At 41.0% G+C, this 26,406-nt stretch overlaps 1 protein-coding gene across 1 annotated transcript; it reads right to left on the bottom strand.

The window, feature by feature from the left end:
- On the bottom strand, window positions 1-26,008 carry YWHAZ (tyrosine 3-monooxygenase/tryptophan 5-monooxygenase activation protein zeta). The gene is made up of 6 exons (XM_065830432.2): window positions 25,858-26,008; window positions 23,170-23,473; window positions 7,667-7,790; window positions 4,114-4,277; window positions 3,927-4,022; window positions 1-1,046 (listed from the first exon to the last, which is right to left on the bottom strand). The coding sequence occupies exons 2-6, from the start codon at window positions 23,461-23,463 to the stop codon at window positions 987-989; spliced, it is 738 nt and encodes a 245-aa protein (XP_065686504.1). The 5' UTR covers window positions 23,464-23,473; window positions 25,858-26,008; the 3' UTR covers window positions 1-986.
- Between the last annotated feature and the right edge of the window lie 398 nt (window positions 26,009-26,406).

Genomic DNA, 26,406 nt, shown 5'->3' with positions numbered 1-26,406 from the left:
TAGTTGAAAAGTCCATTCATAAAACTTTTATTCCACTTACATCAACTTAATACACATGTTCTGAACAGTTATGCTTGGATTGTTCATGAAAATTTCATAAGACATTAAACAAAGCTAGCCATCATCTCAAGTTATTTCCCTGTTAACTATTTTTACAGCACATGCATGTTAGGCAAGTATCAAAAAAAAAAAAAATCACAAAAGCAAAAGACCTAAAAAAGTTAAATACATGGGTTTTTGTTTTACTGCTGTGCTCGATATACAGTGTCATTATGGATATCAAGCAATTCATTTTTTACTGCATCTTTACTTGTACATTTGTTCTTAGGTTGCTTAAACCATTTAAATACAAATAAAATGTGTAGCAAAAATAATGAAAGCAACAGCAGGTAACTTTACAAATAATGGAATGTGAACCGTTTCTCTGTCCTTTTCTAGAGAAAGCTGACTAGGTAATCAAACTGTCTTAAGGAACACTTCAGCTGCAATCAAAGATGTACACTTGATCGGTCTGCTCCACAGATTTCACATGTTGACTTGACACGCAATATCTATGGGACATCAGTTTATTCCCAGCCTGAATATTCACACTAACTACACCTGTGGCTGCAACTGATTATCCCTTTTTTCCATCGTCACAGACCAATATGCAAGCAGTCGCCTTTGCTTGACATAGAAAGCTGTTTTAACACTGGCCTTGTGGGAAGCCACAATGTACCAAAAGTACTATGCCAAACATGTAAAACTCGTATAAAAATGTCACAAGCCTATATTGGCCACCTCGGATGAAAACAGATAAGTTCCCCAAATGTTAACTGGCTCTATTCCCCTAATATTAAACAAAACCACATGGGAAATATAGAAATCCAAATAGAAGTAACATAAACCTGTCAAATCGTAAACAAAAACTATTTGTGGGACAGCATGGATGACAAATGGTCTACTGTGTAATTTCAGAATGAGGCAGACGGAAGTTGGAAGGCTGGTTAATTCTCCCCTCCTTCTCCTGCTTCAGCTTCATCTCCTTGGGTATCTGATGTCCACAACTGTTTGGGGAAAAAAAATAGAATATGCAAGCTATTAACATTTATGGCTAATAAGGAGCTATTAGAAAGTCTACTTCTTAAATAATAATTTTACAAGAGGTCATACAGAACACCACAGAAAAAAAGCACACATTAGCATTAATGTATTTCTCTTTGCAGGAAAGCAGAAAAAGTGAACTTTTATTACTTCTATGCATGACAAAACTGGAAACCTAGTCTTAGGTGACTCAACCCTACACTGCATTTAACAAGGAAGTTAAAGAACAACCAAAACCAAAGTCTCATATCCACAAGGCTCACTAAAATATAATTACAAGCAGAATCAGACCTACAGAACAGATTACATGAGAATCGTCAACTATAAATACTTGGTTTCCTGTGGATTTGTACCTTCTCAAGTGAGCATGTGTCCTTTTGAAGGAAGAGCTTCAGTAAAGGTTTCTCTCTGTATCTAACATCAGAGTGAATGCTGCCTTTTCTTCAGAACAGGCATATTGAAGGTGTTTTGGGTTTTTTTAAGCCAAAACCATTCCACTAAAATCTCTATCCGTTGGCTCTACTCAGTCAATTGTGTCCTGCTTCAGCAACTTTTGGAACACAGAGCTTCCAAACTTGAAGGGTGGGGCAAAGAGGGAAGAAAAGTAGGCTAAACATGCAGTATGCACAAAACCTCATTTTCAGCTTCATTAAAAAAATAATTGTAAGAAGCTATATATCAAGATTAAATATCAACTAAGAAAACTAAGCATCAGTTCCAGAGCAAAACCCAGTGCAAAGAAATTTTGTGAAACAAGTATTTTGTCATGCTGGCTGCTCCCAAACTATTACCAGCCAGTATGACTTGTAATCTCTTGCTTCATGGAGTTATAGCAGCATTAACTGAACCCTTCATGCTCTGTAGCATAAGGTGGTAAAACCTAAGAACAACTAATTCTTTATCTATCACTAAGTCCACACAAGATGCTTTAAAAAAAAATAAAATAAATAAAAATCTATCATCAGAAACATTTTATCCTTTCCAGGAATACAGAACAATAGATACTTGCACAAGACCTTGTTCTCGCACACATGATATCTGTACTAAGTGTTCCTTGCTAAAGGCATTAAGCAACAAGTTAGTTTACTGGAGACAACAGCATTTGCATCCATTTCTAGCTCCTGCACTACATTCTATACTACATTATTAGAACACTACGTTTTTCTCAACTTCAGTGCTATTCTTATAAGGAAAAGTCAGTAAGAACAGTTTTATGGGAATTTTATCAAAGGCTTCTATCCCAAATCCTCACCCCTAGAGTATCTAGAGATATGTACTTATACACACCTTTACTCATTACATAAATAGGGTCTGACTGGTATGAAAGGAAGAATACCAGTTAAGAGCATAGTTTAATTAATCTGCAGGGAAAAAAAGCCCTAAGGGGAAGGGTTGCCTTTTTTTTAGGAAACAATGGACTAATGGACAGGTCACGCTAAGCATTCAAGGCAAGACTTATCATCCATTCAACAATACAGAACCACCGTGCAGCTGCCTACAGCTTCTCCCTTGTAATGCAAAGCTCGCGATAATTATCAGGCCTGCTACCATAATTCACACACAGTTGTAGCTCAGTCCAACTTTTGCTCTTGTATGAAACAATTTGCTTTCCAACTGCTATGACAAGCTTCACATTATTGTTACTGGGAAGCCAGCAATTAAAGTCAGCTTCTATTCTCTATTTCAATGCCACTCATTCAGAGGACAAGTCTTGAGCAATCTCACTCAAGGGGACAGTAAAACAGACACTGAGAGCGATGCCAACCCTGTATCTGTCTCCATTATGGAGGTTGAGAAATATTTCCATTTGTTTTGTAAGCAGCAGCTGGAACAATCAGAAGTAGTTCTTTCAGCAGTGTTAAGTTGCCATTCTAGTGGAAAAGGTTCCAAGGAACAGGGAGATAAAGCGCTAAAAGCAAGTACAGAAAATGCAGCAACTTCAATTTAATGGAACTATACAACTTCTAGTTATGTTAAAAGAAGTCTAGTAATTTTGTAAAAGTCTCTGATATCAGATCCACAGAACACAAACAACAGGTGTTGGTTGTTTTTTTTTTTTTCAGATCTTGCTTGCACCAATCCTGTTTCCCAAGGAAGACCACAGAGTGAACTATGCCATTAATTAGACTACTGCACGTTTGCTTCAGATGTTTATCTTTCCCATTTTTAAAGTTCAAAGTAGGTTAACCACTCCCCCCCCCCCAAGATGAAGATTTTGATTACTGTGATGGAGCAATACAATCTTGATCCATAACTTACTCCACAGACAGCTATGAGTCCAAGGAAAAAAAAAAATTAATTAAAACAGTTGTTTTATGACTGCCATGGAAATAGCCTGGCTAGCACCAACTCCAGTTTCAGCTTTACCAAAACTAAAACCAAACAAAAACCCCCGAACAACAGGTCTTTAACGGGATTTGCTAGCTTTGTAGTTTTCATGCAGGATCTATTCCTTGCACACGCAACCACACAGAATAAGCCACGTGAAATTTTATGTAAGTTTTGAACAGGCAAACATCACTGTATTATCAAGTGTTTGACAAAAGATAATAGCTTTGCTAGTCACAGTACAAACTCTGTCACTTAAACAGGCTAAATTCCTTGAATTAAAACAACATGAAAAACCTGGTCAATTTGTCATCTGTCAGAAAATCATGTTAATTAGCATGCAGACAAGAAGACTAGGCAGTAAGAAAAAATGTAGCCTAGAACATGATGTACTGTAAACTCATCTGTAAGTACATGACAGATCCAGCTCCACAGCTAAGAACAAATAGGGCAGCTCCGAGCGCCAGAAAGACCAATCCCGTTATCAACAATTGGCAAACTTCAATGATACTCACTGTCAAGTTGTCCCTCAGTAACTGCATTATTAGCGTGCTGTCTTTGTATGACTCTTCACTTAATGTATCAAGTTCAGCAATTGCTTCATCAAAAGCCTAGTGTTATAAAAACAAACAACTCCATTGGCCATGTGACAAAAGGTTATGCAAACAGTTCAAATGGAATTTCCCCCCCACTTAGACTTACCGTTTTTGCAAGGGAACAGGCTTTCTCCGGGGAATTGAGAATCTCATAATAAAACACGGAGAAGTTTAGAGCCAGACCTAATCTGATAGGATGTGTTGGCTGCATCTCCTTTTTACTGATTTCAAAAGCTTCTTGATATGCTTGTTGTGATTGCTCCACTATCCCTTTGGGGAAAAAACAAACACACACAAAACCCACATCAAGTAAGTAATTCACATACTGTATTCAGACATAGAATCGGGACTGTGTTCACACTTGCATGAACAAGGTATGTTAAGAGTGAATGCCTGTGAATAAGCACTTTGCCTAACAAGTTGATATTTTATGAAGATTTTAGTAAATTACATTTTAAAATTATTAGAAAAGGAGGTTGTCATTGACCAAGTCACAGGTTTGAGTTTCTCTCTGTCACACTGACTACTTGTGTTTACAAATGTTTGCAGCACTTTTGTAGCACTTCAGGAATATAAACCCTACCACCTACGCGAAAAGGTACAAAATTGAAGTTTTAACTACACACAGGTTTGATGTAGTACCACATCTTCAATGTCTTTAAACCCTGAAAAGTATTCAGACCCACATTTTAGTCACAGAAAACACAGATGACCTTTGCCTATTCATGGTGAACCCTTTCAGTACCAGTCATCTATGAATTTCCAGTCAAATCGCTTGGCAAAGATAGTGTGGTGTACCTCAGCCCTAATGAAATAAACATTTTTAAAAGCCTCCAACACAGTTCCATTTCCAATGCAGATATGGAAAGCATTTTTACCTAAAAGTCATAGTACCTACAAACTTTCAAGTAAGGGGGGGAAAGATTAATCTCTAGAAAAGGAGCCCAACTGTTAATCTTTTGAGGTTCTCTTAATAGGTCCAATTGTAAAGTTTTAAACACTCAGCAGGAAAAAAAAAGAAAAAAAAAAAATCAAACCTATATTATGTACGCTAAGACTGAAAAGCTCAGCAGTTTCCATTTTCACCAAACACACTTGAACCGAAGAGCAGACCGTGCCCGTGCAAAGTCAGAGGTCACAGCCCAACACAAGCTGGACTGTTCCCGCAGTGGCGGCAGGAGCCGCGCTGGACACCCAGCACAAAGGGACCCTTGTTCCTGCGCTCCCCAAGACTGCTCATAGTGTCTGAGAAAAAGGTGGGCAGGAAGTCATTCAATTTAGACGCAAAAGGATTTCAATCCTAACATTTCTGGATCAAATCAGAAATGCATACAGCATGATCAACAGTGCCAGTCACATGTACTCAAAAATAAAGGAATTTTAGGCTAAGGACTCAAAAATACATCCATATTTAAGTCAGAAGTACTCAAAGTCTGAGAATAACTGAATACCAATACTCAGGATGTCTATGCAATCTCTATTCGTTTACTTTTATGTATGCACAAAAATTAAAGCAACATATTCTTCTTCAACATGGAAGAGGGAAGACACTCCTTGCACAATTATTCAACACTTTGTCCTCCCCACACTCATAGCTAATAATGGAGTGCTTCAGAAAGTCAGACACCTGTCATAATACCTTGAAAGTCACTAGAAGCTGGTACATTACAGTTGGGAAGAACCAGGTTTACTCCAAGTTAAAATTCAGAAATAGCGAGATGTGTTTTACTCTTCTTATAACGGACAAGCCTTAGAAAATGATGCTGCTCATGAAAGACAAAACAAGCAGCATGAAAAACAAGTAACCTCAAGGAATGAAGCTGAGCATTTTATTTTAAATCGTTTTTCTTTAACAGAAATAACAAACCAAAAAAGGCGTATTTTTTCTCCTTATTTGAGAAAATACAGCACTTAAGCACTTACCTTTTGAGCAGTGATTTGGGGAACTTAGTGCAAAATTTGATGTATTCTGTTAATTTTTAAATCAGTCCCCCAGTATAAAAAAAGTCGCAAGGTTTTTAACCTTGATTTCTTTAGAGAGTGTTGTACAGTTCCAAAGTTCAAGGCTAAAATACCAGGGTGAGGTATCTGCTTGACATTCCTGTCTGCTAGATTGTTTATTCTATTGACTGGGGTTTTCTTACAGCAATCTGGTTTATGAAGATAAAAAGTCCAATTCCTAGAGTTTGAAGCTTTATATTGTTGCTGTATTTACTGCAAAAGGCTGAAATAATACCAACTAAATTGTTTTTATTTTCTAAACAATAATTATTAACTGCTCTTCAAGGTGACAGACAGCAGGTAGGAAAAGCCTGTGAGATTAAACACTTTGGGGGTGAAATAAAAACTTAAGGTTAGGAGCCATGGCAACTATGAGCTAGATGGACTTGCAAAAATTTCTTAATCTGGAAACCTACTAAAAACTGCTCAGCCAGGAGACTGGGTTAAATAAAAATGAACTTCCAAACCACTTTAAACAAAGATTTTCACAGTCTAATTTTAGAGCCTGCAACTTAATTCTCAACAGAAAAAAAGAAACTTTGGGACTCAAGGTTGTACTTTCTATGCATGTGAATAAGAGATTACAAAAACTATGCACAGGCAATTCTGTAGTCCCCAAGGATGGGAGAGTTTGCCCACAGTGAAGCACCTGAAGTCAAATCGAGCCTTATTATACCAAGTGTTACTACTGTTACGCAACTTCCTATTACCCAACATACTGGGGAAACTGGGGTACCCTATGTAATGTGGATATACCACATATGCCACGAAGCTAAAGCAGACACGTCTATCCCCTTCAAATTCCAAGTCTCTCTTGCCTCTACACTAACTCAACCCAGTTTCTGTGAAGTTGCACAGAAATCTGTCTGTACTGCTCTTCAGGGCACACTGCTGCCAGTCCTAAACTGGCTCCAGGAAACAGCTTAGCTCTGTTTGCAATGAGTTATGTCTAAACATCATGTATCGTTCTGGATTAAGTAACTCTGCGTGGAGTCAGCAAGGTGTTAGGGTGTCTCTTCAACTGCAGTAGTTAAGCCACCTAATACATTAAGTGTCTTATATTAACTTTTCTAACTAAATTAGGTGAAGGCAATTATGACAAGCTGCTTACATGAAGATACATGAAACTCAAGGAAACAAAAACTATTTGGACATTAAACTACCACGGTTGTGGAAGAAACCTTTCTTAACAGTAAGGTTAGTTTTGTAAAGACTTTTCACCTCCAGGTGGTTTCTAGTCTCTTTACTCACTCAATCTAAGCAGACTTCATGTATTCTGTAGAAACACAGGATAACTAACATCAATGAGACTTCAAAAAGCTACAGGAATTTGTCTGCCTACAAAGAGGTAAAAACCCAATACTCAGCCAGGCAAAAGATGCACAAACCTGTACTTCAGTGATAAACCAGGTGCATACATGCATAACTTGGAGGTGATTTCAAGATTTCATGACTGAACATCTGTTCTCTGCTTCAAATGGTACACAGAAACTTCTGCAACTCATTTGAAAGCAAATGACCTATGATTTTTCTCCAGAAAACAGGAAGCCTATTACCAAGTAAATGTACATCCAAATCAGTTATTCTAAAACTGTGTCGCTGCCCCACCAAAAGCTATCCAATTTGACAACATTTACCCACCAGCCAACATACAATACCTTTCTTGTCATCTCCAGCAGCAACCTCAGCCAAGTAACGGTAGTAGTCGCCTTTCATTTTCAAATAGAAAACTTTACTTTCTGCTTGCGAAGCATTAGGGATCAAGAACTTTTCCAAAAGAGACTAAAAGAGAAACAAAGAACATAGTGTTTTGAATATACACACTTTTACAGCGCACTGAACCAACACATCAGTTACACCACAATCTATTTCAAAGTCAACACAGCTTCACTTTTTGTCTATTTTGGTCCTTTCTTTTTTTGACTTTTTTTTTTTTTTGTCACATCCTACATAGCGTATTCAGCTAAGGAGAACGTATTCTGGATCAAAAGCCTAGGTACAAAAAAGGATGCTGCATGCTGTGTGTCTACGGGAGAAGGCTGTGTAATTTAGCAATGAGTCTTGTGTGGCCAAAGGAAAGGTTTCTACAAGCCACCACACAGCATCCCAACAGAAACAAGGTAATCCAAAGAGTCTGGGCAGACAGTGTACAACGGAAGGCAGTCTGCATTCACAGAAGATAACAAAAGGATTTGAAGTATCAGCTGCCAAATCAGGGACCCAAATATCTTACATACACAGGCAATCAATAAGCCTCATTAATCTAGTTCTTGTTAACTGGAACACCATGTTGGCATCACTGGCAAGAAATTGCAAGGTGAACCTGGATTCTGGAATTTCCAGACAGTTGACAACGGACTGTCATCTGCGCAGCCCTGACAAGGGTCATCCACTTGAGTTGATGTGCTGCCCCACCTTCCAAAGCAAAGGTGGCTCTCTGGAGCCACTCCACCAAATCCTCCCTGCGGGTTGCCACTGAAGACCAGTTTTTTCTAGATTATTCTAACTGCTTATTAAATTAACACAGCAAGTTCCCAGCTGAGGCAGTCATGTAATTTAGGAAGAGTTCTATTATGTTGAGAAGAAAAAAGGAAAAAAAAAAAAAAAATCACTAGCTCCAACACATTTAGTCAAATTAAGGTACAAGCTTGTCAAAATTCTTGATATTGAGTGCTTAAAGTCAGACTTTGAAAGAAAAGCCAGTTATTTAAAAGCCAGAAAAAGTGCAGAAGTGCTCTTGAATACTCAAAAGTAAATCAGAAGCTGTTACCTACAGTTTGCTAGGGCTGTATTTTTTAAAGAGGTTTTTAGCAAGAATTTTTATAGGAGGAAAAAAAGACACCCAAATTAGACAACTGAGATTTCACTTTTGCCTCCCTGTGCAATGACACCACAGAAATGGACAATCTTATTCAGTTTTAACCCTCAGAATGGTGGCTGCTTTACAGGACTTTCCTCTAGACAGCATCGGGCAGGTTCAGTGAATATCTTGCACGACATACTCCCAAGATGGGCACACCCTCAATATGTCAGGTTGTTAACTACTGTAGTATGACACAGGTACCTGTGGTACCCACCCTGCTTAACAGGCCAGCTGACACAAAACTACAGAAAACTTTGCAATTCACAGAAAGAACACAGAGTAAACAAATTTGTGGCTTTTTTTAAATTTTTTTTTTTAATTTTTTTTATTTTTTAAATGTATTGCTAAGTGTTTTATATAAATCAGGAAAATTGAGCTTGGTAGCCTCAACCTCGTGTACAACCTTTCTAAACAAAATGACCTATTATGGCAGCTTTCTCACTTCTATCTCAGCAGCTCAGTTAATAAAAAAGTCTGTCTGACAGAAACCAAAATCAGGCAAGGTTCAGCTATGCCTATGCTCCAATGAGATAAAAACCTATTAGTGGACTTTATTGGTTTCAACAAAATGGAAGGTATTTATTCAATCACCTTCAATAACTACTATTTCCAGTATTGTCAGGGTTGGTATACAGCTTCATATTATAACAAAGCAGGGAGACATCAAAAAATACTGCATGTACTTGCTTCCCATTACCTGAATAACAGCAGAGACAATCCTCTGGTAACAGAGAAAGCACAACACAAGCAAAGTGGACAGGAGAAGTATTTTGAAGGAGCCAGCCTAATGGGCTGCTGAGCCACCTGGTGCCAAGGGCACCCTTCTGGGTGGCACACCACAGTGTGATGAGAAGGGCTGGGAGCCCCCTCTGCCCCAGCACAGCTGGAACACAGCACAAGGCCATGAGGTACACGGCTGACGCGCTTCAGCTCCCTGGAACTACTCACACACTCCGCTCTCGCCATCAGAGAACAAGATTGACAGGTGCCATTCATCAGTGCCAAGAAACCCTGACTTCAACGACAACTCAAGGTTCCCAGCTACTGAGAATAAGGCTCCTTATTAGCTCTTCCCTGGAGGACTGCAATTAAGTCAGGTCTGTCAGTCTGCACTACGGGGAGTTGCCCTCCTTCTCTACCCTTCATTAACTGGTCAGACCAAAATATTGTCAGGGATTCTAGAGACAGAAATTATTCATCATCCACACAGAAGGTTGTTTGATTAAAAAGTACAGCTCTGCTCACTCCCACAGCAGCAACCACACTACCAGACTTAAACTTCACTAAGGTCACTAATGAGGTAAAGTTGTCTGAAAACACCTAACTGAAGGGGTGCATTGCATGAGCAGACAGACAAAACGAAAGAGTACCAATTGAGAAAGTCTTCCTAGCCAGATAAATACCAGCAGGGCAACATCAGCTCGGACACTGCATAAACCTTCTATTGAAAAAAGTTTTAAACCCATGTTGAATTTAGAAGACTGATGAACTAAGAAAATCCCCCTCAACAGCTATTCACAGAATATAGCCTCTGCAAAGAAGCTCTGGCTCTGAGACTGCATGGGTAGCTTGCTCATATCTGGATGAAAGACTCTGTTCTACATAAACAACTCATAGGACTGGTAGGCCACATTTCTGTGGGAGAATTTTGTCTATGCCAAATACTTCATAAACAGAAACAACAAAACTTGAAAGCAGATTAACATTTAAAAGCTAGCATGTGAAATTACTGAATGGAGATCTCTCCCTGATTATTTATCTAGCACTATATATTCGGTTTCTCCTGTTTGTACCAGTCTTTTTATTTCAGGATATATTTTCTTTTACTGGCATAAGTAAACACAAAACACTCCTTTAAAGTCAGCCTGAAGATTCAGAGTACACTGATATATCCTAGAGAACAGCTGTGAAAGCTGCAACCTGCACAGAGGTGCTGTGGCTACAGAAATCCATGCAGACTACTGACCTTTTAGAATTCAATTCCAGAAGACAACATGAAATGTTAGGCATAACAAAAGTCATAACCAATCTCACACTTTATCTGCTAACACATCTGCTTAGGGGGAATACTGTTTATCTTTTTTGTTTGTAAATAGTTTTAACTGCAAGGCTTCTCCAGAGGATACCATTTTTCCACCAGGAAGAATATCTTGACATTTAAGTCCTATTGATGGGTTCTGTTTGTCCAAAGCAGAAGAAACAGAAACAAGAACTGTTTTGATAGTACCATCAATATATGCGTAATGTGACAATGTTTACCACTATAGAGCTGATCACCACACGGGCCCCTTGTGTGTTAACAGCTAGCCCAAGACTGGACCAGTAAGCTGATCTGTAATTATTGTTAGGTGATCCGCATCACTGCAATGCACACAACATGTTGACAACTGAAATCCATATAGCACATGAATTTATAGCTACATGGCATGTTACACCTTCATGCTCATTCATGACATTTCTCCTATTGGGCTAAATCCCCATCCATTTTTTATATATACTAATACCCACTAACTACAACTCCATGGTCAGTTAATTACCGTGCCTCAATCAGAATGTGGTAGAAATAGCTTATCATACAAAATCAAACCACCACTCTCTGCCCTCCAAGTCCCACAACTACTCAGCTGTAACTGTCAGAGCTTTTAATTTGACAGCAAGACTAAGTGCTGTGAAACAAACCATAGCACTGTAGTCAATTAGGCAGATGCAGCAGCATCTTATAGCACTTTTCAGCCAAAACCTGTAACAGCTTGTACAAGTGCTTCTAATACTTCTCATAGCAAAGTCTTATACAGTCTTTCTAGAAAGACTTAATGGAAAATTACTACCTTGTTAAAACACAAAGGTGCATGCACTAAATATCAACTCTTACCAGTACACTGGCTGTTAAAAGATCAGGCTTCAACACTTCACATCTGCAATGGTGATTATGACTAAGTTAACAGCTCTCTGGTTCTCTGGACTGGGAAAGACAGCACATTCAAACTCAGAAGATGTCAGCTATGCTCACACATACCAGAGATAACAAATCTCATAAATCTGGCACGTTCCCCCACCCTCAGCAAGTATGCACTACATAAATGTCTTTAAAGACGTAACTGAGGCTGCATGCACACAACTTTATTATTCTATTAGCAACTTCAATCCTGTTTTTAAAACATTAGCCTGACAAGAGATTCACTTTCCTCATTCTTAAAAATGTTCTTTTGCTAGAGCAGGACGCAGTCAACAGATGGCAACATTAGGCTCAAAACATGTTGCGCTTATTTTGATGAAAGACCCTACAGATTTGTTCCTGCAGCTTTGCAAGATAAAGTCTGAAAGGTAAAGAGCTGTCAGATTCAGGAGTGTTAAGGAAACATGAAAAGCAGTAATTGTGTGTAAGAAAACACAACACTCAAGCCTCTACAAAAAGTCTGTCTGCTTCTTACTGCAAATAGAAATGCTTCAGTTTGTCAAGTTGTGGTGAGAACTTCAGTTGAATACAGGAAGCCAATCCATGCAGACTTGAATGGTCTTTTCCTGACACTTGAAGCCTAAAACTACCCTGGTCTTAAAGTCATGTGCTTTGGCACACGACTTGTATGGGTGAGAAGACTATACCAAAATTCATCATAAAGAACATTAAAACCAATACCTCAGCTTTGCCTTGTTGCTTATAGTTTTGTGCGTATTTCTCTTTATCAAAGGCTTGGTCTCAGTACACGTTATTACCTGGGAATTTCATATAATTATTAATGCACTTGAGGATTGCATCAACAGTTCAATTTTCTATTTAAGACATTTCCCTCCTGACAAGCAAGTCATAAGAATAAAATAATGACATTCTAGAAAAATGTAGTTGTAAATGAGCACATAATACATAATTAAACACTGAGAAGAAGGAACTTTGTTTTTAAATACCAAAAATTAATTATTAAGATACATCGTTAAGTAAATACGCTATAACTATTGGAAAAAAGATATTGCTCTCAAGCAAAAGAACTAAGCTGCAGAATGGCAAAAATCCAAAAAAAACCCAGACTGATAAACAGTAGCTAATTTGAACAGTATCAGTTTTGCTCAGAGCTAACGAGGCAGGCCTTTTATGTTCCTGCAGTATTGAAAGCCACCTGACATAGTTATGACATTATTTCTAGTTTTGAAGATAAATTACACAGGAGTATTAACTGAACTTTAATTCACTTGTCATCCACCTGTAGTATATGGCATAGGGATGAAGGAGACATGGAAGAACTGTGTTTCATAAATTCAAGGAAGATTTGAAATAAACATAGTGTCTTTAAGCTCATCCTGAAAGCCTATTTCTTTGACATTTCACACTAACTGACAATGGCCTAATATTTCCGTGATGTAAGCAACATGTCACTATCCTTCTCCGAGACATTACAGGAGCACAGTGATTGTACTGGCTGACAGGACCCTTCTGTCTATTAACTCACCACAACACTGCTCAAAGAGGATGCCATTAGAAATATACATAACGAAAGCAAGAAAATAACTTGCTTCTATTAGCCTCTATCAATGCCTAGGGACTTCCTGAGCCAGATGAAGGTTACTACATTCAGAGAAACCACAACAGGCTTCTCATCCACATTCCACACGCTTGTCCAAACTCCCCCTTACACCAACACAACCTTAATACCCACAATACAGCATGGAGAAGAAGCTAGAGATATCCAACTACCTGCACATGAGAAAGTGTTACTTTTGTCTCAAACCTATTTTTTGTTTCATTAAAAAAAGTTTACCTTATAAAAGCACTGATACGCAAGTCTGAATTTCTTTTAGAAGATTACCACATAACTTCATATTATTTGAAGAGTTTCAGTACCATTTCCAAGCCCCCGCAGCAGTTTCACACCATCCAGGTAGCTATTTACTATATTTGCTACAAAGGAAGAAGGTGAGCAGGGGAAGAGGGAAAAAAAATTAAGAAAGATGTGATGGATACTAAGGGACATCCAGCTAAAGCACTGTATTAGAACAAGCAATAAAATTACAGCTTATTGCATCTTAAAATTCAGCTTTCCAGATGCATCAAGATATACTTACCAGCTGCAACCCAGAAAATATCAAGCTCCCCTTGTGTTCCAATGATCCCAGGGCAACAACACTTCCTTGGCGGCAGGAGACACAGACCTACCCAGACTGCTTGTTACAATGCTGGCTTGCTGCGTTCTGACTACCTGTGCAGCTGAGTGTGAGTATTTGAAAAAATTACACATATTAAGTAGCAGCTGTACTTAGGTAGACATTAAAAATATTGATTCAGAGCAGCATTTGCAGGTACAAGCTTTGTAGGAAGAGCTACACATACCTAGTTTCAAGTGGAAATTGCTAACCAACCAGCACGGTAACTGTAGCACAGTTGTTAAGCTATCCTTTTACAGACTTTATTTTGATGACAAAGTTATTAAAGCAGGCCCCTTGTGTCGGACAAGCTCAAGACACCCATCGTTCCCATAAAAAGCTAGTGCGTGATTTTCACTGCATGTGTTTTCTGCCTCAGCGCCAGTTTGGAACAGTAATTGGGCTACAAAACAATGCATACAAGTAGCTGCACTGCACAGCTTGGCACCCACACTACAAGGGGTTTATCCAAATCATTTGTGGCCAGCAGAAATTTTATTTACACAAGTCTACCTGAATTATTGGAGAAAAATTACAAGCATTTGTATTTTTAAGAATATTTTTTAGTCAATCCCTTCCCAAATGCAGGCTTTTTTGAGACAGGCTCACTACACTGCTCTACCCAGAGCTCAGGACTGGGGTTCTGCAACTGCTGCCTCATCGGTGACCTCCAACCCTCTTGGGGGGGAAACCCAAGGACTGTTCTGCTGTCAGCCTTCTACTCCACCCAAAAGCAAAGCCTCTGTTTACAGTTAACTATGGATTTTGGTCTACTCATTTGCTCACTTGAACAGGAATACAAGAAAATGTGTCAAACACTGGTGGCTGCTGTGGCACAGGAGATATTTACAGTAAAACATCTGCTGAGGAAGGAAACAAGCCTGCTGCCTCTTCTCAGTACCAGTTATTCTCTCTTCCCATCAAATTGGCTGCCCACACAAAACAGCAGCACAAGTTTGATAAAGGTGAGAAGGCTGGCTGGAAGAGATGAGGCGAGAACAAAGAACCAGAGCAAGGGAGGAATTCTGAATTTGGGACAAAGGACCTTCAGGGGGCAGGGAGGAATTTGATTGTGAATCTCATGCCAAGAGGGAGATGTGACATGCAGGAATACCAGGGGAAGGGGAAGGGGCACTTGGTTAGCAGCTTTGGCTGCAGTCATTCTGGTGAAGATCTAGAAAAGATAAAAATAAAGGAAACGAGGCCTGAGTATTGAGAGGGTAACTGAAAAAAAGAACTAAAGGTCTAACGCAGAAAAAGGAATCCTGCATAACAAAAAATGGCAATAAATTTTAGCTTATTAAAAAACATACTACTTGAACAGTTGAAACATGTTTCTTTATAGAACAAAAGCAGCATTCACATATGGGCAGGCAGAGAAAACCATGGGAGAAATAAGTATAACACCCAGAAAAACCATCTCCATGCTGACACATATGCTGAGGGATAGAAATAACTCAGTAAGAAGCAGGTGCACAGACCAAAATACCTACAGGGTACTTAGAGGGAAGATATGGGATGTGCAGCCTGACACACTACCTGTCCGCATAAAAAGAAAAGTATGGGAAGTGAGGCAATGGGGACGAACATCTCTCATTCCACACTTTTACAGACATACACATAGCTCTCCTTGCAGACCTGCCCTCCCCAACTTGGACTATTGTGCACTTCACTACCTTGTTCCTTCTACCACTCCACTTTCCAATTAGTATATATGGCAAGGGAAGCAATGTGCTTAATATTAGGATATATTATTTGGAATTATTTGTAGAATTGTAGATCTCAAGTCGGAAGTGAACCATAAGGATCATCAAGTCCAACTCCTTGCTCCCTGCAGCACTACCTAAAACTAACCCATATGACTAAGAGCGTTGTCTGGGTGCTCCTTGAATTCTGACAGCCTTGGTGCTGCGATCGCTTCCCTGCAGAGCCTGTTCCAGTGACTGACCACCGTCTCAGTGAAGAACCTTTTGCCAGCGTCCAACCTGAACTTCCCCTCCCTTACACAGCTTCATCCCATTTCCCTGTGTCCTATCACTGGTCACCAGAGAGGCGATCGGCATCTCTCCATCCGCTGCCCCTCCCGTGAGGAAGTTGTAGACTGTGATGAGGTCACCCTTCAAAAGACTCCGAGTCATTCATGCCAATAATTACACGGTTTTTAACACAGCATGCTTAACGGCACATGACAGTGAAGGAACTGAATTCTGATCCATAAGGAAAAATACCTCTCCAGGTCAGTAACCAACTCTGAGAAAACTCATATGAAAGGCAGCAGCCAATAAGACATTTAATAGAAAAATAATTAGGATTAAAGTATCTAATTTGTTGAGGCATTGCTATAGACATTAATACACAAACCAGTCTTCTCTGAGGAAAAGCCAATATACATTTTTCACTTCTTTTTTATTCACCTCATTAATTTATTTTGTGAATATTGGGGGACTGGCAGCAAAATATAATGGTGCCAAATGCATCAATCATTACTCTTTCAAGAAACAGAACATCTTCTAAGAAACTTGAGATAACACATAATTGAAACCAATTAAGTTGGATGAGAATTTCTGCCAGACAGGGAGTTCTAAGCAATAACTACTGTGGCTGTACCCTGCACCAGAACACGTTCTAGCTGTTTTAAGACTCTACAGTTTTGGTCTCTGAAGAAACCCCATAAAATCCCCACAAACATATCACACTTTTTATCCTTGATAAGAAATGAAGAAGGAACCATTTATCTTTAGCAGCTTGCACTCTGAGCAGATCTGAAACCTCCTAAACCAGACTATGTATCTATCAGAGGTTCATTATAGCATACAGTGTTAACAAAAGCACTTTTTTAGCAAAAATGCCATTTTAGCCATGTAAGCCTACTCTGCACTAGGAGAATATGATCAGTTAGAGATCAGATTCTCATTGTTAAATGTTTCGTTACCTGCATAATCACAAAGGGTAACAACATCCACAGAAAAAAACACCACCAGTACAACCCACAACTGCCTCCTACCTCATTTGAGCTCCATTCAATATGATAAAAAAATATTAAGAATTTACCACTCATCTCAGCAGCAGCATGACTTATTTTTACTACTTCTCATAAGAAGAGACATCACCAATCTTCTCTCAGATTTCAAGAAAAGTAAGCAACTACACAAGCACTGATATTCAGTAAGAAGAAGTTTAAGAAAGAATCACAATCTTAACACTTTTCAACCAACTTTAATAGTACAAGCTTTCTCAAACCATTTCAAAATGGTAGTCAACTACCACCTGAAAGGAGAATCAGCTTCAGGTTCGGAGCATCTGCCTGCAGTGAAGAACAAGTTAAGTGTTTGAGAACCTGTTTCAAAAACGTCTACTTGTGTCAAGTGCATGGTAACAAGACAGAAGCTTCCAGATTAAACCAGAGAGTGTAGCATCTGCTTATACAGATGTACAGAGACAATGCACTAACTCTGTTCAGGTTGTGAATTTTATACTTCTACCACTTACAGCTTTCACAGGCACAGTAAAAGTTGGTATCTCAGCAGGGCAGCGTTTCTACTCTCAGTCTTCTAAGTAACCAACCAGTGAAATACACAAATGTAGCAGCTTCGCAGAATTACAAGCACATGCAATGAAATTCTTGCTGCTTCAACAGCACGGAAGAAGAGTACCTGTCACACGTGACCAAACTGATTTATTTTATTTTGCTGTTTAAAACTGTGTAACAGCAGTAAGGTACTTGAACGCTGAAGGCTGCTGTCAAATACAGCAAATTGTTACTCTGATGCTTTTGAACAGAGTAAGTACTATGTACTTTCTTTTATAAATCAAAGCCAATTATTAAACATTAAGGCCAAATGAAACTAACACAGACTATTGGTTATAGCAAAGACTTGTTCTACTTCCAATAAATGCAAGAAGGTATAGGTACATGTATATGTGTGTATACATGTATGCACAGCTAATTTAAGTAGAGCTAAATGCGTGTTTAAATATTTTTTTTTGCATTTATGCAGAGCATCTCAGCTGATTTTATGATAAACAGATGCATTGAACACACGTGTCAACATTACGGATGTACTTCTTGCTAAGATTAATAAGTTCCAACTCACCTTTGGCTCATGCAGCCCAACCACTGACAAACCAATTCTATATGCTGGAATCCAAAATCCTTTTAAACACGAGCTGAAGTTTCACGCATTTACAAACAATTATGCAAACATTGTAGAATACATAAACACCACAAGTCATCTCATATTTGAACTGATCCATGAACGTTTTAATTCTCCAAGATCCAACAGTTTTTCAACAGTTTAAAAAAAGACTGTTTAAAAAAAGAAAGCAAATTGCTCTAGTGCTTTAACTGCACAAAAACCCAAATGAAAACAATAACAAACTAAAACCCCAACAGTCAAAAAACCCCCAAACTCTGAAGGTGTAGCTACAACCAGAGAAGCGATTAAAGGATTAATAAAAAAATTAAGGAAGCATGAAGGCATCACAGACCTAAAGGCAGCAATTTTCCATAAGAACATGGAATTTTTTGTTAGTATCAGATGTTTCCATAGCACAGAAGGTTGTACGGTATGCTCAGTCATCAGGGCTCCTATGCAATCTACTCATCTGTGTGTTAGCACCACCCTATAGGTTAGCTGAGAGGACTACATTTCCTAATCCTGTCATTAAGAATTAGTGCAGAAACAGGTTTTATAGATGTTAATATAGTAACCTGTTAGATGTTTGCCGGCAACTAGAAAATAGCCCCACCGTAATTTGAGTATGATGGCAATAGGCATTAATTCTGTGGTATGGTCTTTAAAAAGACATTTAGATGCATTCTGAATGGAATGGCACTCCCTTACCCCCCGGTGAACTGCAGCCCTATGACAGGTTGCTAAACCTCACTCCCCCCAAACAACATACATATGAAAGAAACACAAAATAAAGTCACTTAGTTGAGATTTAATTTCACCTTCTCACAGCAATTACCACTTCTAAAAAGTGAAGCATCCATAACAAGTACAAAAAAATCTAAACAGTATAAGCCCACAAGGAATACCATTTTACATATCTGAGCACGTCTGGAAGAAATAACAACCTGGAAAAGAACACGAACAATCTTACTGAGAGGGTGATGAACCTTTTCTGCCAGGGAGGGAGCAGGTACAAACCGCTGTGAACCACCCATGTGCAACAAGAACTCTAGAATGCTGAAAGGGAGGCAAGGTTTTGGGAAGCTCTCTAAATCTTACAGGGAACAACCAAAAGGAAAAAACAAAAATCCACCAAAAACAACCAACCCACAAAACAAACAAACACACACAGTGAAACCAAGCATTTGGGCACTGTAAGCAAAAAGATTTATGTAAGGTATGACTGTGGGGGAACTTGGAAGAGGAAAAGACATTTCCTAGACCGAGCATAGGGAAGAATATGGGAACTGTCACACAGGGTACACTTCAGAAGACATGCAAGGAACTACTGCTGCATGTGCAGCCTAGGGAAGAAAGTGGGAACTCTCTAGAATTACATTAATATTGAAGATAGCTAGTCATGTTTTAAATGATTAGTTCACATTTAGCTTGTGTCAGAAACTGCCTGAAAGCTACTAGTAGCTTAGAGCTCCTGAGAACTTCTAACATGGAAGCAGTATCAGATGGTAGCTATTCAAAGACCTCTCCATACATTCTTCTCAGTACTTCAGAATCCTTGTTAGCTGAAAAATTCATCTTACTGCAGATTTAATTTGAACCACTTCAGCTACAACTCTGTTTCCCATTAACTGCAAAAAGCATTCTAAAGAAAATCCACACCTGTTAGACTAATAACAATTTTTATTATGGAAATGATAAATATAAGATCATTATGCTAGGGTTTAGACAGACCCTCCATTCTACTACAGAAAGTGAAACAGGCTGTGAAGTACACTTAGCTAACATGAGGAAAAGTACTTAACAAAAAGCTTAATTTCCTGTATCAATATGAAATTTCTGAGGCTGGAAATTTTCTATCATACTCAAGTATATTTACAGTGCTCAAGTATGGCAATGGACTCCCTTCCCAACACATGCTATATTATTCTTTAAGAATTTGGAAATTCAGTGTTTATTGTTACAGTGCAAGGAACTTGTACTATGCACAGTGCATCACAATTACTTGCAGTTTATCAGCACTACCACACCAACTCCAAATTAGAGTCGGTTATAATACACCTGAATATACTCCATTGTATATCTGACAGAATCAGTACTGGACCAAGAGATTTTAGGTGTCTCTTATTCGTACACCAGCACGAAGACTGCAGCAAACGAGCACAAGTTCAGCAGCTTGCAGAGTTGTGGAGGTACTTCACTTCAGGTTCAAGTCAAGGAAGATTTAGGAAGTGGCAAGGATGTAGATCCTGGCTTTTCCTGCTACAAGGTCAGTGTGAAGGACAAAAATAAATAGTTGGACCTGACCCACATAACCCCTAAAATCTTTATCACTGACTATAATAGTTATGCAGCAAGAAAAAAGTCCAGCATTAATTGCTCTTACTCACTCCGTAAGTCAGTGGAAGCACTGGGAACAGAACCCAGCACTATTTAGTGTATTGGATTAGAAGAGTTATTTCTTCCCACCCACTAGTAATTCAATTCCAACAAATGAGGGAAGAGTGTGAGAAGGTGCAGAGGAGCCAGCTTTGGCTACACTCTGCTAGTCACATTCTCTTAATTGGTTTCCTCCCTTCAACACTAAGTTAGGACACCAATCACTTCCATGCTCAGCTGTGATGTAACACCCCAGGGTATTAAATATTACTTAAGAACCTAGCAAGCAATTGATGACACAACAACAGCCCCAACAGATTCACAGTCTTAATAAAAGATACGAAAGTTTCTGAGCTGCTTTTGTACTGTAAAATATAAGACTCGCGATCAAAAGCTTTGAAAATTTGTTAACACTACAGGTCTTATTAATGGCATCCTTCACATCAATCAAGATTTCGTTAGCCTTGTTTTTCACGTCTGTGAATAGTTACAGACTCTATTGTGCTGTACAAAAATTAGAGAGAATCTTCAGAAAAAAACCCACCACACTAGTTCTATGCATTCATGTAGCCTTTCATGTAGACTCCTGTTCATAAAAACACAACTAAATATTACCATAATTCTTTCTTCTCTGTTAAGGCAAAGTCAATGCCAGTCAAAGTCAATATGTTCAGTCATCTTTCTAGGTAAGCTGGAACATATGTGAACAGGATACTCCAACAAAGAAACAAGAATGTGTTTTAAAATATAAATCTAATTCTTCCATGCTATTATAAATGTCAAATGTAGTGCCTACTGCTTGAAAGCATTTTAAAATCATATCCCATGAATTAAAAAAGCTATTTTTTTATTTTTAAATCTAAGTCTAAAAAAATAGTTTTATTACTGCTAATCACTGCCTAAGGCATTTTTTTTTCTAGACAGCCTTTTTTTCTAAATCTAACAGTAAAAAATGGACTGTCAACACTGAAGATTAGTGAGATGTTAGTTGCCCAAAATTAGTAATACCTCAAAATAAGAATTTGTTTTAATAATGCACGTATCTCTTATTAAATACAAAGAGAAATTCAACTACATTTTGAGATTAAGATGATTTAACAAGATTCTCCATCTGTATGTACCCCCCACCAGATACTTTAGCTGCTGCAGCAAACTCAAAAGCTGAGTTTTTTTTTTTTTCTTTATTTTTATTTAGCATTCACAACAAAAGCTAGCTTCAACTCAGTCTGGCTTCCATTAAAAAAAAAAAAAAAAAAACAACCACCAGCAAACATTAAGTTCTTCTAAAAGGGAGTTTCTAAACCAAATGACTTAATTAAAATGATTTCTTAAATCAAAATGTAGTTTAGAAAAGCATTTCAGAACACTCTGAGCTAAAAGCATCCACCCCGAGAACTTTCTCATTAAATAAATTAATTTTAAAAAAGAAATAACAAGAAATTAGAATGCCAGATTTGGATCTGTATATCCGTGGCTTAAATAGATGAGCCACCCCTTAACAACACAAGAACTAGCAGATCATTTTCCTATGCATAAGTTTGGCATTTCCATTTTCATAGTGGAAGTTTAAGAGCTACCCTTACAAAAAATAACAAAACATACGAAACTGGGTGTGTTACAAGAATCATGGAAGCCAGCCTAAGCTAGAAGCCAAGACTCCAGAGTTATCCATGCCGACTTTTACACACCCTTGGAGAACCAGTCTTCTAGATGCAATCATCGCCCTTGTCATTTAGATATCTTACACAGCAAGCAAAATTTGTTACTCATTAATCTTACTTTTCATTTGACATCAGATCTTCAAATACATACTTAGCTCCAGGTACACATGCGATGACACACCAGCAGGGTTCACAGTCAAGTGGACAACTCTATTGCTGACATAACACCTATCTCACAAGTGGTCGCAGGACTGGAGACCCATTAACCATGTGCTTGCTGAAGCACCACAGGTATATGCAATAGAAAAAAACCCTGACAGTCTGGAATAAGCATTTGGAAGCGGTTCATATTTCATAAACCAGTCTCCTAGTAAAAATACAGGGTTGTTGCCTAGCACTCGGACATTTTAACGTAACTTCAAGCCACAGAAAACATATAACTTGAACATCCTTTTAGTCTGCTACTAAAAATTTTAAGTTTAATAGGGTATCATAACACTTCTACTACCTCTTCCTGAAGACAATTTTCTGCATGGCTGAGTCATAACTAACATTACATCATCTTACCCGGGGAGGGGCACAATTTCCGTAGAGTAAGAACTACCTCTTACAACTAGAACAGCATATTAAAGTTGCAGAAATCAAAGTGATCTGGAGTACAAATACTGCAGTGATGGGGGAGGGCAGAGGAGAAAACCCCAAACTAAACCTACATCTAGTTCAGTCTCAAATAAATATTTTGACTTTTCATACCTATTAGTTTATATACAATGTTTCAACATTCACTAGCATTCATAACTATGATGATTTCTATATAAATAATCAAAACACTAGAAGGAAAGAGAATTCAGACTTTTTTTAAACCTTGTCCTTCAGAAACAGCACAGGAGACCACAGCTTCACTGACAGACTAGAAGTAGTCCCAGAGGGCCCAGCACCATTTACCCTCCAACTCTAAGTAAAAACCGACCAACAGTTTCATTATTTCTCACCAGCACATCATTGCAGATGTCTCTTAGCTCAGTCTCAATTTTCTCTCTGTATTCTCGAGCCATCTGCTGCTTTTTCTCAGCGCCTTCCGTCTTTTGTTCAATACTTGAGACGACTCTCCAAGATGACCTACGGGCTCCTACAACATTTTTATAGGCAACAGAGAGAAGATTCCTCTCTTCGTTGGACAACTCAGCTCCTTGCTCAGTCACAGACTTCATGCAACTTGCCATGTCATCATATCTTTCAGCCTGCTCAGCCAGTTTGGCCTTCTGCACCAGCTCATTTTTATCCATGCTGATATTTCTAAAGAGGAAAAATAGTGAAGCATTATTCAGACATTGATCAAGGATAAAGGTATTTTAACTTCATAAACAGCAACTGTTTTTTAAGTAATTTGGAACTGTAAGAGGTACAATTGAAATCCAGAACACCAGGCATACAAACAACGCTTTAACACATGGATACGTGGATCAAAGACAAAGTCACTGCTTCCTCCTGAAAAATTGTTAACTTTAAAAAAAAAGTATGTTATTTTTTCAATAAATGCAATAAATGCAAACAAAAATGCAAACAAAAGCATCTGAAGTTAACTGAAAGCAAATCATTCCTATCTTATGCACATAAGCAATCCTAATTCTTTGCCATCACTCTCTCATAAGGCTACATTCAAGCTGCAGCATCAACTGCATCCAATTATCAATATAACAAAATTGTCAAAGAAAATAACCAATAGTAAGTTCTTACTGGAACAAACCAAATAAAGGCTAGACAAACAGCACCAGATAACTCTTGGTGCCTTAACAGAGTCCTAGCTACATGCAGAAGAACTTGGCATATGGATCTCCAAGTCAAATCCCACACTGGATGTTACAAAGTCATAAGCCACCAAATACCTAATGTCAAGGTGTACACACTTTCACAACGTTAACTTCATTTCCCAAACCTGGATACAGTAGATGTTCAGAGCAAGGTACTGCTTCTCAGCCTGAGAGGCCATGCTTTCAGAGACAAAAGGAAATATTACTATTTCAAAATATTACTTCAACATCAGTATTTCAGATAGTACAGCCTGGCTGAGATGCTTCATAACCTACATCTGAGCAACACTTAAAAAAAAAAAAAAAAAAAAAATCAAGCTCTGCTGAACAGAGATAACAGGTGGTTTTTATTTTTTCAGTACATCAGGAAAGAATATTCCTCCTTCATCCTTTTATGTGTCTTGATCATTTTGAGACCCTGGCAATGTGCTTTGGGATACACCAGCCTTTAAAGTTTGACTAGAATATTAAAGGAAGAACCAATTTTGGCCATATATGTTTCGTGTATTTCTGCATGTTTCATACCCAACAACCCAGCATCTTAACCTTTAACCATTAACCTTTCTGTGATATTACATGAAGTTACCACAAAAGATAGCAGCACCACCTTCCATTTAAGAATAAATTCAGCACATTTCAACATTCCAGTCACCTGAAAGGCAAAGTTTGAGCAGCTCCTACCCCCAACAGCGGGGCACAAACTCAGCAGCTGTTCCACAGCGTTTGCAAACGGGCGCTGGAAAGTTGACTCCACCGTGAACAACGGGTTAAGGAGCCATTTTAAGGCAAGGTTTTGGCTACGGTTATTTACCGCCCAGTGTGACCAGGACGAGAGTGGTTAAAACACCGACCTCAGACTCAGCCGACCGGGCCCGCCAGGCTGCCCGCAGGCTGCCGCGGCAGCATCCCTCCCGCGGCCGAGAGCTGGGTGCTAGCCGCAGCGGCGCCACAAGCGAGTCACACAAGAAAATGGAGCGGCGCGGGGAGGAGCGGGCGGCGCAGCCCCCCAGGGCGAGGAGGCACGCTCCGGGCCGCCCCTCCCGCTGCCCCTCCCCGCGATGCGGCCGCCGCATCCGCCCGCCGCGGGGACACCGAGCGCCTCGCCGGCCGCCTTTGTCATGGCGGATCGGCGCCAGAGCCCAGCCCACTTTAGCGCGCGCTAATCCCGCTCACCTCCGCCCAGCGCCGGGGGCGGCGGAGAAGGATGCCGCGTCCCCACCCCGGCAGCCGGACGGACGAGGGGAAGCCCGCGGGCGCAGCCCCGGCGGGTAGGGGGGAAGACGAGGCGGCGGAGGAGCCCCGCGCTGACCCAAGGGGAGCCGCCACCGCCCGGAGCCCTCTGCCGTGTCGGGGAACGGGAGGAGACGGGGGGGCTAAGCGGAGGGAAGGGAAGCGAGCCCGACCGAGGGACGGCCGCTGCGGCTCTTCCGCGCCCGGGCAGCACTCCCGGCGGGAGACCACACCCAGCGGCGCCCGCCCGCGCCCCGCGCCCCCGCCCCGCCCGGCCCGGCGGAGGCGGCGCCCCCACCCCCGCTCACGCGCCCACAGGGTCGCCCCCACCCGCCGCGCCACGGGCGGGGCCCTCAACCTGCCGCCCCCACCGGCGCTTCCCCTCCCTCGCCCCCTCCTCGCCGCCGGGGAGGGGCTGCCGCGGCCTCACCTGCGCGGCCCCCGCCGACCCCGCAGCGGCCCCCCGCGCGACAGGCTGCTCCCGCCGCCTCCTCGCGGAGCCGCCCTGCCGCCGAGGCCCTGGGGGGGGTTAGGGAGGGCTCTGTGCAGCCTGCCGGCCGCCTCGCTCGGCCCCCCGCATGCCCCCAGGGGCGGGGGCAGGGTCGCCGTGCGGCCGCCCGGCGCGGCGGGCCCCGTTACCTGTGCGCGGCGGGAGCGCGGCGGCGGGTGTCTCGGGGCGGGCGGCCGGCGCGGACTGTGCCTGTGTCGCGGCTCGCTGCGCTGCAGCCTCTCTCCCAGCGCCACACACGGCGTCTCCGCCAATCACCGCGCCGCAGCGCACGGGCAGCGCACCGCCTGTGACGTCAAGCGGGGCCATGGCAACGGTGAGGGCGCGAGCACGAGCACGAGCCCGCGCCTTCCCCGGCGCGCCACAGGGTGGAGGCCTCACCAACCGCCGCGGGCGCCGGCGGCGCGCGGGCCTGCGGGACACGCCCAGAACCGGCGGGCGCGCGGCCCTGCCCCCGCCCAGCCCCCGACTGCGGAGCCCAGCAGGGGGTGTCGGGGGCGCGAGGCTGCGGCGGGGCTCGGCCGGGCCGGGGGAGGCGAGGCGAGGGGAGGCGGCGTCCCACCTCTCAGCGCTGGCCGCTGACTGCCCGCCAGGCGCCTCGCCCGGCCCGCTCTGGCCGCCCCCCGGCGAGGAGTCCGCGTCCCCTCCCTTGCCCTCGCCGCTCTGAGGAGCCCGGCGGT

Source organism: Patagioenas fasciata, chromosome 2, assembly GCF_037038585.1.
Source record: "Patagioenas fasciata isolate bPatFas1 chromosome 2, bPatFas1.hap1, whole genome shotgun sequence".
Classification (NCBI taxonomy): Eukaryota; Metazoa; Chordata; class Aves; order Columbiformes; family Columbidae; genus Patagioenas; species Patagioenas fasciata.
The sequence above is the reverse complement of the archived record's forward strand: the minus strand, read 5'-3'. Positions and strand labels throughout refer to the sequence as shown.